This window comes from Zeus faber (genome assembly GCF_960531495.2).
Source record: "Zeus faber genome assembly, chromosome: 21".
Taxonomy (NCBI): Eukaryota; Metazoa; Chordata; class Actinopteri; order Zeiformes; family Zeidae; genus Zeus; species Zeus faber.
Genome location: NC_137208.1, coordinates 21562008 through 21579838, shown reverse-complemented (window position 1 = coordinate 21579838; position 17831 = coordinate 21562008). Strand labels below are relative to the sequence as shown.

The 17831-nt window shown below is 41.8% G+C and overlaps 1 protein-coding gene across 2 annotated transcripts; it reads left to right on the top strand.

Moving 5' to 3' along the window:
• Positions 1 to 180: 180 nt before the first annotated feature.
• dmtf1 (cyclin D binding myb-like transcription factor 1) lies at positions 181 to 17806 on the top strand. 2 transcript variants are annotated; one of them, XM_080022149.1, is made up of 17 exons: positions 181 to 303; positions 4449 to 4564; positions 5443 to 5538; positions 5800 to 5885; positions 6841 to 6955; positions 7072 to 7148; positions 8402 to 8559; positions 9055 to 9087; positions 9188 to 9297; positions 10209 to 10437; positions 11013 to 11164; positions 12857 to 13051; positions 14597 to 14679; positions 14805 to 14963; positions 15411 to 15620; positions 16083 to 16188; positions 16294 to 17806. In XM_080022149.1, exons 2-17 carry the CDS (start codon positions 4456 to 4458, stop codon positions 16326 to 16328), a joined length of 1953 nt encoding a protein of 650 aa, XP_079878275.1. In that variant the 5' UTR covers positions 181 to 303; positions 4449 to 4455; the 3' UTR covers positions 16329 to 17806. The 2 variants fall into 2 exon arrangements, with proteins under 2 accessions (XP_079878275.1, XP_079878276.1); XM_080022150.1 differs by lacking the exons at positions 16083 to 16188; positions 16294 to 17806 and having other exon boundaries at positions 14805 to 14965; positions 15411 to 15563.
• Positions 17807 to 17831: the final 25 nt, after the last annotated feature.

The following is a 17831-nucleotide window of genomic DNA, read 5'->3' as shown; positions in this document are numbered from 1 at the left end:
GGGTCTTAAATCCGTAACCGTCTTTGTTTAAAGCCAATGAATCCGCAAGTCCGGGTGGGAGAATAACATTGCACATTTTGTGCGGTCGCGTGTAGAGCCCGACCGAGAAGGGGCTGTGAGGTGAAATCTGCGATACAATGTTTTTAAAGTTGTCCATTTCAATAGAAAGAAGGACGTGTTTGGCCTCTGACACGCGGGCACGCGGTTTATCTGGCAACCCTGTGGCCTTGTGACGGCAGAAGCTCCATCCTGGCATTTTCCTCCATCCTGGTCCCTCCGAAATCCCCGGACCCAAAACAGGAAGTAAGTAGCCGAATCAAAACCTAAATTGACTTTCTCTTTCGGTTCTGGAGCCGCAGCGCGTCGCTGGGACACTCTGGGATACAAGACGTCCACCGCCGCTTCACAAAATGAACCGTTTTCGGCACGGGCGCCATAAGCTTTCACCTTGGGCTCTAATATGGCGTCCGAGCTTTTTGGTCTTCTTTCATTTCGCTGGCTGCATTGGTGGAGGCTAACACGGCTAGCCTGATGTGCAGGCTTGGACGGGGAGCGACGGACGCATAAACACTTTATTCACCCCCGTTGGAAAATATCGGTGTTACGGCGACGCAGGCTGAAATAGGCGCTAATAATAAAGTCATAACAATAATACGGAGTAAGAAAATGCTCAATGTACAGTAAACCAAAAAAGTGCCAAAACAAAAACAAAAAAATCATCAAATTGGCTGGATACAACAAATAAGAAAATGTACAGGAAGCAGAAATATTTGCAATTAAATTTTAACCCAAAATAGAGAAAAATCGCAATACAAATATACAAAAAAAGAGCACATTCATTTAAAGCTTATCCAGGAAAATGCACCCGGCCCAATAAACGGATTCTTGTTCTGATTAGTGCTCGACCGATATGGGTTGATATGGGTTTTTCAATGGCGGATGTCGATGCGATATTTTGAGAGTGGGGCAGCCGATTGCCGATATACAATGCCGATATCATGTTGTTGTTTTTTTGCATTTGATAAAATTCAACAATTTATTATTAATAACAAATGAGACACACAAGTGCCAAACTTAAATGATCACTTATTTAATACAAATGTTATTGTCTCCGTTGTCTCTGCAGTGCACTTATTTAAAAAAGTATCAATAAAATACTAATATTATTATTATTATGAGTAATAATAATGTCCAGAGATTAAAAAAAAAATGGGACTTTGTAAAAAGAAACTTATGAAAGAAAAATAAATAATTATAAATGATAAAAACGATAAACTGCGTCATATTAATGTCTGGTCGGGAAATAGTCTCCCCTGTTATAGAAGTGCAGGATTTATTATTTACAAGTAAAGTATTTATACAAAGACATCCAGTTTTTACTAAATTAAGTCCCACAGCAACGGTGTGACATGGCACAGGAGACAGGGTTTTTGTTTGGAACGGGACAGGAGAGGACTGTCCCTTAAGCACATTGTGTTGCCCTGGTATGAAATGTGCTTTATAAATAAAGTGTGACTTGACTTGACTTGACTTAACTCAGTTGTGTCGAGAACAAATTTTCAACAAATTTGGAAACACACAAAAATAAATAGATCTAAAATGAAAACACGGGAAAATGGGAACGTACACACGGTGCAGTGATGTCTGGAGGAGGAAAAAAGAACAACACTCCAGTTCGCTGAGTTAGGTTTATGTTTTGTTTATGTTATGTCCTGCTGTTTTCTTTCAAAGTCGGGCGGGGAAGCTCTGCCCTTGCCATCATTAATGTGCTTACAACATAACTAACAGGAGCGAATGAGACGAGTGAAGACAGCGAGTGAGTGACAGGAGGCGGGGAATGTGGGCGCTGCAACGGTGTGTGTGTGTGTTGCTGTCAGAAGGAAGAGCGAGAAAGCACAGCTGCTTCCCAGTATTGAAAATGTTTCAAATGTTCATAATCGATATGTATAGAAAAATAGATCTTTTTGACAACACTAATCACATCTTTTGATGTATTTTGTTTATCAGCCGGTTAATCAGTCGACCACTAGTTCAGATTTCTTTTGGTGGTAACACTTCCCAAAAAAGAGTTACTGTATACAAATAAAAGCCTGCTAGAGTATGAAATAAAGGTCACATATTATACTCTGCTTCAACAAGTTAATATACACGATCAGCCACAACATTAAAACCAGCTGCCTAATATCGTGTAGGTCCCCCTTGTACCGCCAAAACAACTCTGACCCGTTGAGGCATGGACTCCACAAGAACGCTTAAGGTGTCCTGCTGTATCTGTCACCAAGACGTTAGCAGCAGATCCATGGTCATGGTCATGTAATGCCATGGACACACTATACATCTTTTCGTCAGATTGCTGCACAGTTCACACTACTCAACTTTCTGTCTTGTGAACGGGAATCTTAAAGTCGTTGAATTACAAGAGCTTTCACCTGGAGGAATCCCCGCCAGGTCTGTCGGGTCTCCAAACTCCAAACTCACTAGTTTTGTCACCAAAAACACGTGAGATGTGACACTGGAAATGACGCGATACTACGATACAGGATTATTTATTTTCTATTTGATTCTTAATCACTGCAAAAAAAAACAAATAAAAGCAGAAATTTTATGAAGACATATTAAAAACCTAGAGAAGAAAAGTAAAATAGGTCTGTTGTGTGTTTCTGGTTGCTGCTCTGGTGCACTCCCGTCTATCCTTCTCGGCCCCTCCCCTCCCCCTCACTCTGTCTCTACTCTCATTGGCTGTAGCTCATTGATCACTCCCGACTCGAGCCTGACACGACCAGATTTTAAACCTACTTGATATTTCGCCTGCCAGCCATTGGCGAGCAGTCGAATCGCATTGTGAGCAGTTCGCACCACACGCTCGTCGCTCACAGGAGCATGCTATGATTTGCCTCCAATCTGGGGCCTTGCTTGGCGATATCCAAAAACCTGCCGACGAGTGGAAAATCAGGCCAGAATCCCGTAGTCTGTACTTGGCATTAGTTGTGAGGTGGGGCACCCATGGATCGGCCTTGTTGTTCCAGCACATCCCACAGATGCTGGATCAGATTGAGATCTGGGGAATTTGTGAACTCCTTGAACTCTTTGTCATGTTCCTCAAACCATTCCTGAACAATTTTTGCAGTTTGGCTGGGCGCATTATCCTGCTGAAAGAAGCCACTGTGTCAGGGAATACTGTTGCCAATAGGGGTGTTCTTGGTCTGCAACAATGTTTGGGTAGGTGGTACGTGTCAAAGTAATTTGCACATGAATGCCAGGACCCAAGATTTCCCAGTAGAACATTGCCCAGAGCATCACAATGCCTTCGCCAGCTTGCATTCTTCCCATAGGTCATCCTTGTGCCATCTCTTCCCCAGGTAAACGACGCACACGCATCCGGCCATCCATGTAAAAGAAAACGTGATTCATCAGACCAGGCCACCTTCTTCCATTGCTCCATGGTCCAGTTGTGATGCTCACATGCCCATTGTAGGTGCTTTTGGCGGTACATGCATCAGCATGGGCACTCTGACTGGTCTGTGGCTACACAGCCCCATACGCAGCAAGTTGTGATGCACTGTGTGTTCTGACACCGTTCTATCATAGAAGCATTAACTTTTCAGAAATTTGTGCAACAGTAGCTCTTCTGTGGGATCGGTCCAGATGGGCTAGCTTTTACTCCCCACGTGCATAAATGGGCCTTGTGCGCCCATGACCCTGTCACCTGTTTACCGGTTATCCTTCCTTGGACCACTTTTGGTAGGTACTAACCACTGCATACCAGGAACACCCCACTAGACCTGCCGTTTTGGAGATGCTCTGATGCAGTCGTCTAGCCATCAGAAATTTGGCCTTTGTCAAGGTTGCTCAGATCCTTACGCTTGCCCATTTTTCCTGCTTTCGACACATCAACTTCGAGGCCTGACTGTTCACTTGCTGCCTAATATATCCCACCCCTAGACAGGTGCCACTGGAATGAGATGATCAATGTTATTTACTTCACCTGTCAGTGGTTTTAATGTTGTGGCTAATCGGTGTATATCCACAAGAAATGGTTATTAATCCACGGTCAGAGTTGCAACACCACACCACCAGCAGCAGCAGCGAGGTCTGACGTAAAGGGCACAATGGAAGGAATGGAAAGGAAGAGTTTATAGCTTGGGGGGGGGGGGCATGTATGCAGCTATCCTGTCACGTGAGCGTGATCAGATCACACAATGTATTTGTCATTGACACCCAGTAGATACAGTCCCAAATGAGACCAAATGATAACAAAATTTGATTTCTCTGATCACGGATAAAAACTCAAAATGATCGGATGACAATCGTAATCAGACAAAACACAATATCCGTAACGGATAGTCATTTCATCTGATCAATCGGCCCACCCCTGTTGTTCACCAGGATCCATAATGAGACCTTATGTAGCCATAATGCCAGGAGCTTATGGTCTTCCTCCTCGCTAGGTGCAGCATGAGCACGGGGGCGGAGGAAGAGGAGGCCGTGGCTCTGGGGGCGGTTAGCTCCGTCACACTTACTCAGGACAGCGACGGAAGCCTCATCCTACACTGCCCGCCAACCGGTGGGATTTCACATGATTACTTATTTGTTACACATTTTCCTCATGCCTTCTTTTGATTTGATCCTTTGATTTTCGTTTGTCTTCATTAACTCAAATGCATTGGTGTTTAAGATTTGACCATGCAATTATCCTGGAATTATATCAAATTGATGGGGCAATTTCGCGGACACAGATTAGGCCTAATCTTAGACTAAATCACACTTTTAATCTGGACTAACTGAAATGGCTTTTCTCAGTCATATTTTTAAATAGTCTCAGACTTGCCCTAGTCTTGGTTAAAAAAAAATCTGATTTCCAGAAGGAAGATTAGACATTAATTTTTGTCTTAGTGAAGGCTTCAATTAAAGTGGGCCAGAGGCAGGTTTATCTTGAATGATTTGGGCTAAGACCAGCACCGAGACCAGACAGAAGGATCTGACTAGTCCTCCACGACCTTAGTCCAGGACTTCCTAGTCTAGAACTAATTCATCTTAAATTAACCAATGACAGGCGTTTTGAAATTCTGTATTAAATTAAGAAGAATTATCTTAGTCCCGATTTACATGAAACCCTGTCTGTGAAACCGCCCCTATATGGACTATACATTCTGATTAAATATGTGTGTGACTGTTGCCTTCATCTATGTTTAATAAAGAAATTATAGTGTCGACCTTCTCATAACTACATATGGAAATATTTAGTGTCAGGTATTTATGTTTATCTGCAGTTGAATTTTGACTTTGACTAGTTTAAGTTAGATTAAGAGTGTGTGTGTGTGTGTGTGTGTGTGTGTGTGTGTGTGTGTGTGTGTGTGTGTGTGTGTGTGTGTGTGTGTGTGTGTGTGTGTGTGTGTGTGTGTGTGTGTGTGTGTGTGTGTGTGTGTGTGTGTGTGTGACTAGATGAGGACTCTGGGCCCATCCAGAAGAAGTTGCGTCTGACTGCAGAGGAGCAGGAAGACTTGGAGGCACCGCAGTTCTCAATGGTCACACTACCTTGTGAGGAACACACACGAGAATTTAGATGTATTTTTTTTTTTATTGTTTTAGTCAATGAGTCTACGATTAAATGTCTTTGTTCTTTTCAGTTTGCACATTTGAAACATTTCCAGACTGTACTTTCTCCATCTAAACTGAAAGGACAAATCTTCAGGAAGGCTTTAGAATAGGAAAATGTAACAATCACATTTCTCTCTCTCTTTCTTTCTTTCTCTCTCTCTCTCTCTCTCTCTCTCCCTCTCCCACTCGCTGCCCCCTCAGTGTCCGAGAATGACGAGAGCTTTGAGGTGACGATGACTGCTACAGCAGACAGCGACATCACCAATGAAAGTGTAGCCCAGATTCAGGTACTTAAAACAAAAAAAAAGTTCCCCCTTCTCGATATTTATTTAGGGACTAGTGATGAAAGGTTCATGTGTGTTTTGAGGCTCTGTTCTTACGGAGCCACTTGGTATAAAAAAAAAAAAAAGGTCATTCTATTTTCCCGCTCCAAATTTTCCCCCCTTTACCACCATTGTTCATTAAATCCAGTTGTGAACGTAATTCTCACAATAATAATTGAAGTCACAGTTATTAAGTGATATATCAGTGACATTCAATATGAGTTACGCGAAACGCCTTCTGACCTTCTGTCCATATTGATTTCATCCTCAGTAATAATTTACAGTTTGCGAAAGTTCGAACGCAATGAACAAACTCTAAACACTTTCGCTGTAAACAAAGAAACTATTTTGTTTGTGAAACCTGGGGACGCACTTGGTCACAGTATTCAGGCGAAATAGAAAAACAGAACCTATTCGGTGTTGGCCAAATTAGTCTAAATTGTCACAACTTTAATGTGAATATATGATGATTATGATTATGGCGATTTTTATTGTTTATTTTACATGATTGCTAGTTGTCTGATAAATGTAGCCACAAACCTTTGAGGAGATATTGGTTACTAACTGTGAAGTGAAAGTGCAGTTCGATTATCTAGCAGCTACTGGATGGGAAATCGGGACTAAAAAGATTAATAGAAGACAGCCAATAATGATATTGATTTCGATATTGATGATGTACTTAATGTTTGGCCCAGAAATTCAGCCCGCGGCCTCATCAATGGATTTTCATATCTGTTGCTTTTTAAAAATCTTGGGAAATTAACACAATATACATATTAGGCCGTCACACACAGATTAGTCCTCAGTGTTAGAGTGTGTGTGTGTGTGTGTGTGTGTGTGTGTGTGTGTGTGTGTGTGTGTGTGTGTGTGTGTGTGTGTGTGTGTGTGTGTGTGTGTGTGTGTGTGTGTGTGTGCGCAGATCTTGCAGGAGGATGAGGATTCCCTCTCTCCGACCGAAAAGGCAGATGAACTTTCTCCAGTCAGCCAGGCCTGGTTCACCACTAAAGAAGACAAGGACTCTCTTGCTAATAAAGGTACACACCTACACCTAACTGCTACGGCAATCTTTTTTTTTTCTACTTAATTTCGACCAACTCATTTTCCAGATGAAATACACCTTTCCCTGATAGGCTGATTTTGTGCTGTTCAGGTCACAAGTGGAAGCAAGGCATGTGGTCCAAGGAGGAGATCGACATCCTCATGAGCAACATCGAGCGCTACATCAAGGTTGGTAAAGGTCATGACATCTTTCTCGCTTGCTTTCATATTTGCGCTTTGAACCTAGCTTGACTTTGTTTTTAAATCTCGTAAAGATCTAAAAAAAATCAATCATAATAAATCCTACTTTCTATAGAAAAGAGCGTGATTCACATCAAATGCGTACTCATATCCGACAGTCGTATCCTCCCCGTCGGATGAACTGCGTCTGGGTTTTGCATCACACAGTAATATTATGTGACCCATTATGTAACCCAGTTCATCCAAAAAAAACCCCAAAACAGCTCTTCCGTTGGCGCTGACATGTTTGCCCTGACATATTATGTCAGGGCAAACGGAAGAACTGTTTTTTTTTTCCAGTACAACAGTGAGTAGTTCAGTCAGCTGTACATTTACCATATTCCATGAATGAGAGTTTAATAAGAACTCCCTCCTTTTTAAGCCCAGTTCCAAAGAAAAGCAGACTAACTTCTGGTAGTGTCGGACTACTGACTACTGTGGGACCGAAACATTGTCGCATGAGTTGGAAAGTTTTGCATCCCGGAGCCTTGACTGGACACAAAAATTCCGCACCGCAACACGCCATACCGGAATCTGAATCTCGATAGGAATTAATGGACTTGCAATTTGTCCTTGTCGCTTGTCAGAAGGTGTGAAGCAGGCTCAATGCTTCATTGAAGGTCATAATGGGCGCCATGTACCATTGTGTCCACTAGAGGGAGCATAACACTCAATGACTTGGCTCTTTAAAAACTATATATAATATATTTTACCAAATTATTTTGGGCAAGTAAAAATCATAACAAAACTGATTCCCAATAGAAATTAAATGGAGAATATTCCTTTTTGGAGGCAAAAAAAATCTTTATGAGAAGGTGTTCGCAGATGCCTAAAAGGTCATACATACATTTTGATCGTAAAATCCCTTAATAAATGTTGTGTTAATAAATATTTGGTTTTTGAAACTGCTTAAAAACTACCATATTCTCAATTGGAGGTCATTTCATTTGTGGCAAAATTCTTTGAGCAAATGAGGCATAAGCCATAAAACAATAGTATGGATGGAAATGGCAGAGATTAGAAGGAAACACAAAAGGTAATGTCTACAGCTATGTAGGGTTACGTTACAGCAACAGTGGAGTGCTGATTGTTGTTATTTCTATCATGAAATGGATGGATTGTATGTGGTACTTGGAATTCCATTTGCAGCAAATAAGTCATTGAATTTTGTGTGTGTGTGTGTGTGCGTGCCTGTGTTTCAGGGCCGCGGCATGGAGGACCCAGCTGAGATCATCTTCGAGATGTCCAAGGAGGAGAGAAAGGACTTCTACCGCAGCGTGGCCTGGGGCCTGAACCGGCCGCTGTTCGCCGTCTACAGGAGAGTGCTGCGCATGTACGACAACCGCAACCACGTGGGCAAGTAAGTCTGCAGAGAGGCACACACACTGGTTGCTCTGGTATGATTATTATTAGTAGTAGTATCGTTTCTATGAGGGGAGCTGCTGTAATCTGGATGTCCAAAATGGCTTGTTTGCCTGTGTACGAGTAAAATTTATTAAATGTCATTATTATCATCTTTAAATAGTTTTGTTTTATTTGTCTGTGCGTGTTGTTTTTTTATTCCATTTTCCTGCTAAAACACCAGAATTTTCCCCCAAGGATTAATAAATTGGTATCTTATCTCTTATCTATCTAGAATAAGTCATATCGATAGTACCGTAATTGCACTATTAGGCACGCAACGGAAATCAAATGGTTGCTATAACTTAGGTATTTCTCTGATATTATTTATTATTATAATATTTAATCACAAATGTCTGTCTGTCTGTACGTACGTACGTCTGTCTGTACGTACGTCTGTCTATCTAAACAATAGAAAAGCAATTCTGTGTAATTTGATTGTCTTTTTCCTAAGGTACGCTCCTGATGAGATAGAGAAACTGAAGGCGTAAGTACCCAGGATCTTTTTTAAATCGAAAATATCACATATCATGTGGTTTAATATCGTAATATGACTCATTATGTTGTGCTGTGTGTGTGTGTCTCAGGCTGAGGAAGAAGCATGGTAATGACTGGGCCACGATTGGAGCGGCACTCGGCCGCAGTGCGTCTTCTGTCAAAGACCGCTGCAGGTTGATGAAGGACACGTGCAACACAGGTACGCACCAAACTCTTTGTGTGTGTGAGTGAGTGAGTGATTATTCTAAAATGCAAACTAAATGTAAATATGAAATTTACGAACTTATACTGTGACTAGTTAGACTGTGTATATGCTAAATGATCCTTCTCTGTGTTCAATTGCAGCTCTAGAGAAAGATAAATCTCTGATGGGGGAAATCTTGGTACAATAGCAGCAGAAAATTGACAGAACAGTGTGATTCACTCACAAACAAGGAGTAGCACTCGTGAAGCACTCGTGAAGCTCACGATGTCAACTTGTTGATCCAATAGCAAATAATGGGTACAGCCAAAGTATAGGTACAGTTATGTTATACAATCATATAATATATGGTGCATAGTAGCTATGTATAATAATATAAACTAAAAAATGTTTTATTACAATTTTATTTAAAAAATAGTAATTATTAGGGGTCCAGCCCGTAATATAAGATGATATTATTGAGGTAAAGATGTGTCCACGTCCATTGTGATGCAGTTTCCAAGTGGTAAGGAAGCAAATTCAAAAAGTGATTCAACCTAGAATTTTGTAAATAATGACCAAAAAAAACAATATATCTTTTATTTATTGCTTTGTTTGTCTGTTGTTTATATGTTTGTGTATTGTTTATATTTTGCTATGTTATGTTTTTTGTTCATTATTAGATCATTTTATATTGCCAAATTCTTATTGTTCAGTCTTGTTCATTGTTCATTGTTATTATCATGCATTGGTTTATTGATAGGTCATTTTTTTATTATTTATTATTAATTTTTCAATTTTATTATTACTTTATTATTGATTATTTTTTATGTCAGCTGCTTTCACACCACAATTTCCCCCTGGCGATGAATAATGTATCTAACCATGTATATCCATCCATCTCTTTCCCACCCCACTCGTTCTGCCAGGGAAGTGGAGCGACGAGGAGGAGCGGCGTCTGGCCGAGGTGGTGTATGAGATGGCGGGCGTGTCTCCAGGTGTGGCCGTGACAGGGGGCGTGTCCTGGGCCACAGTGGCCGATCGCGTACGCACGCGCTCCGAGAAGCAGTGCCGCTCCAAGTGGCTCAACTACCTCAACTGGAAGCACAGCGGGGGAACAGAGTGGACCAAGGAGGACGACCTGAACCTCGTCCGCATGTAGGGCCAGAGTGGCGTGTGTGTGTGTGTGTGTGTGTGTGTGTGCACGTGTGTCTGTGTCTGTGTCTGTGTGTGTTGCCAGTGGGAAATGGCACAATTTCCTGTTTCTAGTCTCTTATGCTAGCGCATATGTAGCCAAAAGAGTTGATTTGCAGTGCACAATAGTCAATTAGACCCTGAAAATACAGATTTAAACACACCGCTTGTGACCATTTTATTTTGGTTGGTTCAACATTTAAAGACTGTCTGACAATATTGTGAGTTTCTTGTTCTCGAATGGGTGATTCAACATTATTATTTTTTTTTATTCTTAAACATTTGCCCTATTGAACTGCAACCAAAGTTTTAAGAGGCCCTGGGTTGAGAAAATAGCGAACCTATCCTTTTAAAAGTCAAAATTTTTCCAAACTAATTATTAAATTGTAATTTGACTTTCAGATGATACATAGTTTGTCAATTAAATTAAGATTGAGTGTAGTTGGACTATATATAATTGAAGAGACATTCATTCATCATTCTGTCCGGTGTAGTTATAAAAAAAAAAAAAAAAAAAAGAATATGTGACGTGTGTTCAGGATCTCGGAGCTGGAGGTGGAGGATGAGAATGACATCAAGTGGGAGGAACTGGCCGGCGGGTGGAGCAGCGTCCGCTCCCCACAGTGGCTGCGCTCCAAGTGGTGGAGCATCAAGCGACAAGTGTCCAACCACAAGGAGATCCCCTTCAGCGGTACAAGCATAACTCGCAGCTCAAACACACAAATATAACTCAGATTTATAATAATTTGTACAAACACCAATTTGCACTCACAAAACAGAGCAATGCTGTGTCCAAAATGGCGTACTAGCATACTATTTAGTATGTTTGAAAAACTGTAGTACACATCAAATAGTATGCAAGAGGTACCAGGGTAACCTACTACACCCCGTGAAGGACACATTCATTTTACTTGCATCCTTAAAATACACTGGACAATAGTACAAACATATTTTTTGGAGGCAGGGCAAGTATTTGGAGTTGGAACCGAGACAGAGGTGGTTTTACTTGTTCATCGAGTCCAAGTGGATTCCAAGACTTTAATACGAGATACTGGCTAATACCGTTAATACGGCCCTACCCATAATACTGGCTAGGGCCTCCCTTTGAAATTCTGGTCCATGATGACATGACTGCATCACGCAATTCCTGCACATTTGTCAGCTGCAAATTCATGCACATACATCTATCACATCCCAAAGGTGTTCTGTTGGATTCAGATCCAGTGACTAGAACGGCCCCTGAAGAACATTGAACTCATTGTCATTGTGTTTTTGTGAAATCAGTTTGATAAGACTTTTGCTTTGTGACATGGTGCAGTATCGTGCTGGAAGTAGCCATTAGAAGATGGCTAAATTGCGGTCATGAAGGGATGCACATGGTCAGCGACAATACTCAAATAGGTCGTGGCATTCAAGTGATGATTGATTGGTATGAACGGGCCCAAAGTGTGCCAAGAAGAAATCCCCCACACCGTTACACTCCACAGCCTGGACTGTTGGCAGGTTGGGTCCATACATTCATGCTGTTGGCGCCAAATTCTGATCCTATCAGGTGTGTGCCTCAGCAGAAATCGAGACTCATCACACCAGGCTACGTTTTATCAGTCTTCAACTGTCCAGTTTTGAGCCTGTGCCCACCGCAGCCTCAGCTTTCTGTTCTTGGTTGACAGAAGTGGAATCCAACATGGTCTTCTGCTGTTGTAGTCCATCTGCCCAAGGTTCGATGTGTTGTGCATTCTGAGATGTTTGCTCCCCACAGTTGTACAGGGTGGTTATATGAGTTACTGTCGCCTTTCTGTCAGCTCCAGCCAGTCTGGCCATTCTCCGTTGACCTCTCTCATCAACAAGGCGTTTCGGTCTGCGAAACTGGCGCTCACTGGATGTTTTTTTTTTTTTCACACTATTCTGAGCAGTCGAAAGAAGAAGAAGATGATTCTGAGTAAACTCTAGAGACTGTTGTCTAAGTCCCAGGAGATCAGCAGTTACAGAAATACTCAAACCAGCCCGTCTGGAACCAACAACCATGCCACGGTTGAAAACACTGAGATCACATTTTTTCCCCATTCTGGTGGTTGATGTGAACATTAACTGAAGCTGCCGACCCATATCTGCATGATTTTATGTATTGCACTGCTGCAATACTACTGTTACATTTCAAACCATTAAAAACTGAACAAGATAACAATATTGAAACGTCTTATGAAAGCTTTTGTTCTCCTCTTTGGACTTTCATTCAGTTTGGCTTTGAGTCAAACCATTAACCAAAATTAAGTTTGATAACTTATCGTGCCAGCAGCAGCAGTAACAGTTCCACTTGAAAAAAATAAGAAAATGAATAAAAGTAACTTTAATACTTAACTGAACTATGTGTGTGTATCTGCAGTGTTGCTGAAAGGTCTCCAGGAGCTGATGGAGTCTCAGATGGCCACGGGAGCAGGAAGCCCCCCCCCCTCTCTCCAGATCCGAGTCACGCGATTGGAGGACAGCAGCAGCTGTGGCGGGGGCAGCCCGGCCCCCAGCCCGGTGGCAGCTCTGCAGATCCCCCTTCAGATCCCCCTGCAGATCACAACACACCTGGGTGAGGGCAACATGTCTCTATGATAAGATAAGATAAGAGATGATGTGATATGATTACGCCTTATTGATCCCTGGAGGGAAACGCAGGCAAGAAGGAAAGAGAGTGCAAGTTAAGATGTAAGAGATACAAATTAATATTACATAATGTGTAATCACATCATCAAACACATCACGACATAGATACTTTATTCATATCTGGAGGGAAATTGCAGTGTTACAGCAGCTCACGTGGACTAGGCAATAATAACGAAGTTATAGAATAAAAAATGGAAAATAATTGGCAATAGACAAAATAACTAAGGATTAACTAAAAAACTAGTAGTAAAATTTGCAATATACAATAATCCAAAAATATTCCTAAAATAAACAAGACAATTTTGCATTTTTGGGCAATTTTGCCTTATGCATTAAACATAAAAATTAACTACAGAATAAAAAAATTTGGTCATATACAATAAACCTAAAGATTAAGAATGGAAACAATGGAAATAAATGATAAACAAGAAAGATTTGCCAATATACAATTAACTGAGAGATTAAGTACAAATTTAAAAGATTGGCAGAAGATTATGGATATTGCCAATCATTTAAATAAAGATTAACAGTAAACAAGAAAAAATAATACTAAAATAAACAATAAATTGGGAAATGAGAAAAAATAAATCTAAAAATTAACAACAATATATAAATATTTTTTAATAAACAATAAAAATAATACTAAATTAAACAAGACGTAACGGCATTTGGACCAATCACAACAAGGGGAGCTCTCAGAGCGATAAAAAGACGAAAGACAAAGTTGTCCTCGGCGCTTGTGCTGAGAAAGCCGCAAGAACCCAGTTCACTGTGTCAACTTGCTCTTTTTAAGTGAACCTCCACCTTAAAAGTGGCGACAGGGAAGAATTTAAAGTGGCAAAATACACGTTTGGCAAAGCGATTACATACTAATTTATATTAGTCCTTAGATATTAAGCCAAATTTCAAATGAATGGTTGTCTACAGTAAAGTTATATTTCCAGATTTGTTGCCATAATAATATAAGGGGTTATATGTCATCTTGAAGTGTAGCTTTAACATTAACCTTCGATTCAATTGAATCTTCAGTATTGCAAATTCGGCTTGTACATCGTTTCGTCGCGCGCGTCACAGTCTCACACCTCACACCGACTGGACCCCATGCATTGCTGCCTGCAGCTATATTTATTATTACTTTTTATTTTTACTTTTATTTTTTTATTACGGATCTGGGAAATTTGTCATCCGTCAGCCGTCAAAGCACAAGGCCAAGTAAAGATGTATGGTGAGTTGTCACTCTAATGTGTCGTGTGTGTGTGTGTGTTGCTCTCTCTCTCTCTCTCTCTCTCTCTCTCTCTCTCTCTCTCTCTCTCTCTCTCTCTCTCTCTCTCTCTCTCTCTCTCTCTCTCTCTCTCTCTCTCTCTCTCTCTCTCTCTCTCTCTCTCTCTCTCTCTCTCTCTCTCTCTCTCTCTCTCTCTCTCTCTCTCTCTCTCTCTCTCTCTCTCTCTCTCTCTCTCTCTCTCTCTCGCAGCCTCAGAAAACTGTACGGCAACCACCGACAGCGAGACCATCACGCTCAACGCCGGAGCCCTGCAGACCTTTGAGATCCTCCCTGTGAGCGCGCGCACACACAAACACACACACACACACACACACACACCTGTAAATGTGATTTATGACTCTTCCAAACATATAAATTTATTTATTTATTTCTCCGTCTCCCCCCTACCCCCACGCAGTCTTTTCATCTCCAGCCCACCGGCACACCTGGAACCTACTACCTCCAGACCTCGTCCAGTCAGGGCCTCCCTCTCAGCCTGGGCGGCAGCGGCACGGTCACGCTCACCACGAGCTCCTCCCCTTCCTCCCCCGAGCACATTATCCTTCACAGCCTGGCGGTGTGTGTGTGTGTGTGTGTGTGTGTGTGTGTGTGTATGATGCAATTATTTACAAGACCCTGATTGGGAGATTCTGATTGGTCGATAGCGGTCAATTATTTCTGAGTAATGGCTGCTCATCTGTTAATAATGACTCTAATAATATGATTACAATCAATGATATTGATTTAACAATATATCATTTCAAATAAATATTCAGTCTAAATGAATTATTGTATTTGTGATTAGCCGTGTTATAAGCAAGACACTGTGTAGCCAGCCAGTCCCTATCGCAAAATAACCCCCTTACTTGTCTGTCATTGACTTTCTACCACTCTGACATTGATTTGTCCAATCAGTCCAGTCAGATATACCTCATGTCTGGAGATATCTCATTGGATACTGAAGCCCAAATATATCAGTATCAGTTTATAAATGTGTATGTACTGTACATGTGTTTGATCTCAGACGGAGAGCCTCTGCTCCAGCGAAGGGGTGATCATCCAGACGGTGGCCTCTGACCCCGCCTCCTCGGACCCTCTCGGCCAATCGCAGGTGCTGATGAAGACGGCGGGGCAGGGGGAGGAAGACCGGCTCGACACCGCCAGCCTCCTCGTCGGTTCGGAGAGCATCCTGAGCGAGACTCAAGAACCAATGGCTGACGGTTTCGATGACAAGGTTTGAAAAGGCCCTTTCGCTCCCTGCTTCCCTGCTTTCCTCCAAGTGGAAACACAAGGCGACGAGTCAGCGTCAATAATGGATCTCACCAACTCTAGGCTACTATTTAGTGTCAAAATACATTTCTATATACAGCATGTAGCTGTTTTGCTCAGTTTTGCGCATTATTTGTCAAAAGGTTTGGCGGGGGGTTGTGGAATTGTGTGGGAGGAACCCAAATGCCTGAGGTGGCCTTGAAATGCGATTTGAATGAACCACCATTCTCTGCACTGGAGGCCATATTGCCACAGCGCGCCTATCCACAGTGTTTGCTCTACTTATCTGAAATGATATGAATTCTGAGTGCCCACTCTTGGGTCCTTGTCGCTGAGTACCGATACAAATAAAAAATTTGTGCAAATGCGAGAACAGGCGCCAGTATCCCACCCCTCACCGAATATAACACCATGCGTGTGTCTGCAGGGTCTGAGCTCCACCTCGGTAGAGGAGGCTGTGGTGGACTCGGTGATTGCGGCCGGCAGCGCCGTGCTGATCGTCTCTCCGCCCAACATCAGCAGCACGTTGACAGGTAACGAACACTTAAGACACCGCTTTAAGAAAACAACAAAAAATACACACACACACATGCACCAAACAGCATTCTGTAGCTTCTCCTCTCTCTCTCTCCCCCCAGATCCCATCCTGGAGAACCAGGAAGGCTCAGACTGAACGCCTCAACTGACGGAGTGGCAGAGACGAGGATGAGCCTGGCATCCGCACTATTTAAAAAAAAAATATATATATTTTATTAACCTCCTCCACTCTGAGCCTGGACAAAAACAAGTTTCCTCCTTTTTTCCAAACCCCCGACACTCCCGAGACATTTGTTTCCCCCTCCACCAAAAGATCATGAATTCCCGATTTGAGTGAACACGAGACAAAACTTTGCCTTTTGGCTTTTAACGTATTAAAATGATATGGATGACAAGCATAAAAAATGTTTATACACAACAAAGCAATGAGGTACATTTTATCCTTTTGTATTTTAGAAATGAGTTCGATTTGCTTGAGCGTGGGTCCAGAAGTGGGAAGGTTCAACGGCAACGGTGTTCACCAGAGGGGTAGAGCAGTATGTTTTGTTTTTTTTAAATATTTTTTCAATGTCATTTTGTCCACATTGACATTTACCTTTGAGGGGAAAAGTGTCTCTTCAACAACTTGAATTAATAAAATTTGTGCTTTAGTGAGTGAAAAGGATGATGGCTTCTCGGACCTACTAGACCGTCTAACAGCCGCTCGCGCCACTTACTTTCAGCACGTTGTCATGACAACGCCGCATGGAAACTTTTCCCGCCGCCTTGTCCTCTCAACGCATTATGGGAAACGCTCTGCAGCGGTTGCACTCTACCATAGTTCACCGGACGCAGTATGTCACACCGGTGCTCTTGGTGTACCATTTGATGCATACAGAACACTATTTTGCTGTACTACATAGTATGCCATTCCGGACACGCAGCACATGTCTGCTGGAGCCGGGACACAACGTCACTTCTTGTGCAGCTAACATTTGAATTTCCCACCGACCGTCGCAGCAGAGCAAATGAGCTTCAAGCCAGCTACAGAAAGCGGGATGGATGGGTTTTAGTGTTAATTTAATGTTTTTATTTGTCATGTAAACAGTGTGCTTTCTTTTTGTAATTTTAATTAAAGTCAAAAGATAACAATGTGAGACTTGGCTTTAAAGCGGGGAATCTTTTCATACCTGGACTCCCGCCCTGCCGTCCCGCACTAACTTTGACTCTAGCCTTGAATGAACAGAATTCATCTGTTTGTGGAGGGATACATTTACTGTATTTTAATGAAATGTAAAAAAAAAAAAGTCATTTGGGCTTTGTCTACATTTTCTTGACTTGATCATTTTCAACTTTATTTGCAAATTATTACCATTTGAATACACTGTGACTCTTAAATGGACTGTTTTCAGCAGGCCCTGGTTTTGACTAATAGGTTTTAAGCGATGGTCCTGTCTTTTTTCCTTTCTAAATTTGGAACATAATTGAACACAAGGTCAGCAAATTTTTTTGGGGGGGGTTGTTCTCAACCCATTGGGATGTTCATTGCATTTTCCAATACAATAAGGAATATGCAAATTCAATATGAGGGTGTGTGAACCTCCAATGAAACCTGAAAACTTCTGCTGTAAACCACTTCCAATGAAAATGTCTCAATAAT

Bases quoted from the DNA above. Each gene is read 5' to 3' on its own strand.
- dmtf1 (XM_080022149.1), top strand. From the start codon at position 4,456: ATGAGCACGGGGGCGGAGGAAGAGGAGGCCGTGGCTCTGGGGGCGGTT. The intron at 8,560-9,054 runs GTAAGTCTGCAG...CTTTTTCCTAAG, and splicing joins AACCGCAACCACGTGGGCAA to GTACGCTCCTGATGAGATAG. The intron at 9,298-10,208 runs GTACGCACCAAA...TCGTTCTGCCAG, and splicing joins GAAGGACACGTGCAACACAG to GGAAGTGGAGCGACGAGGAG.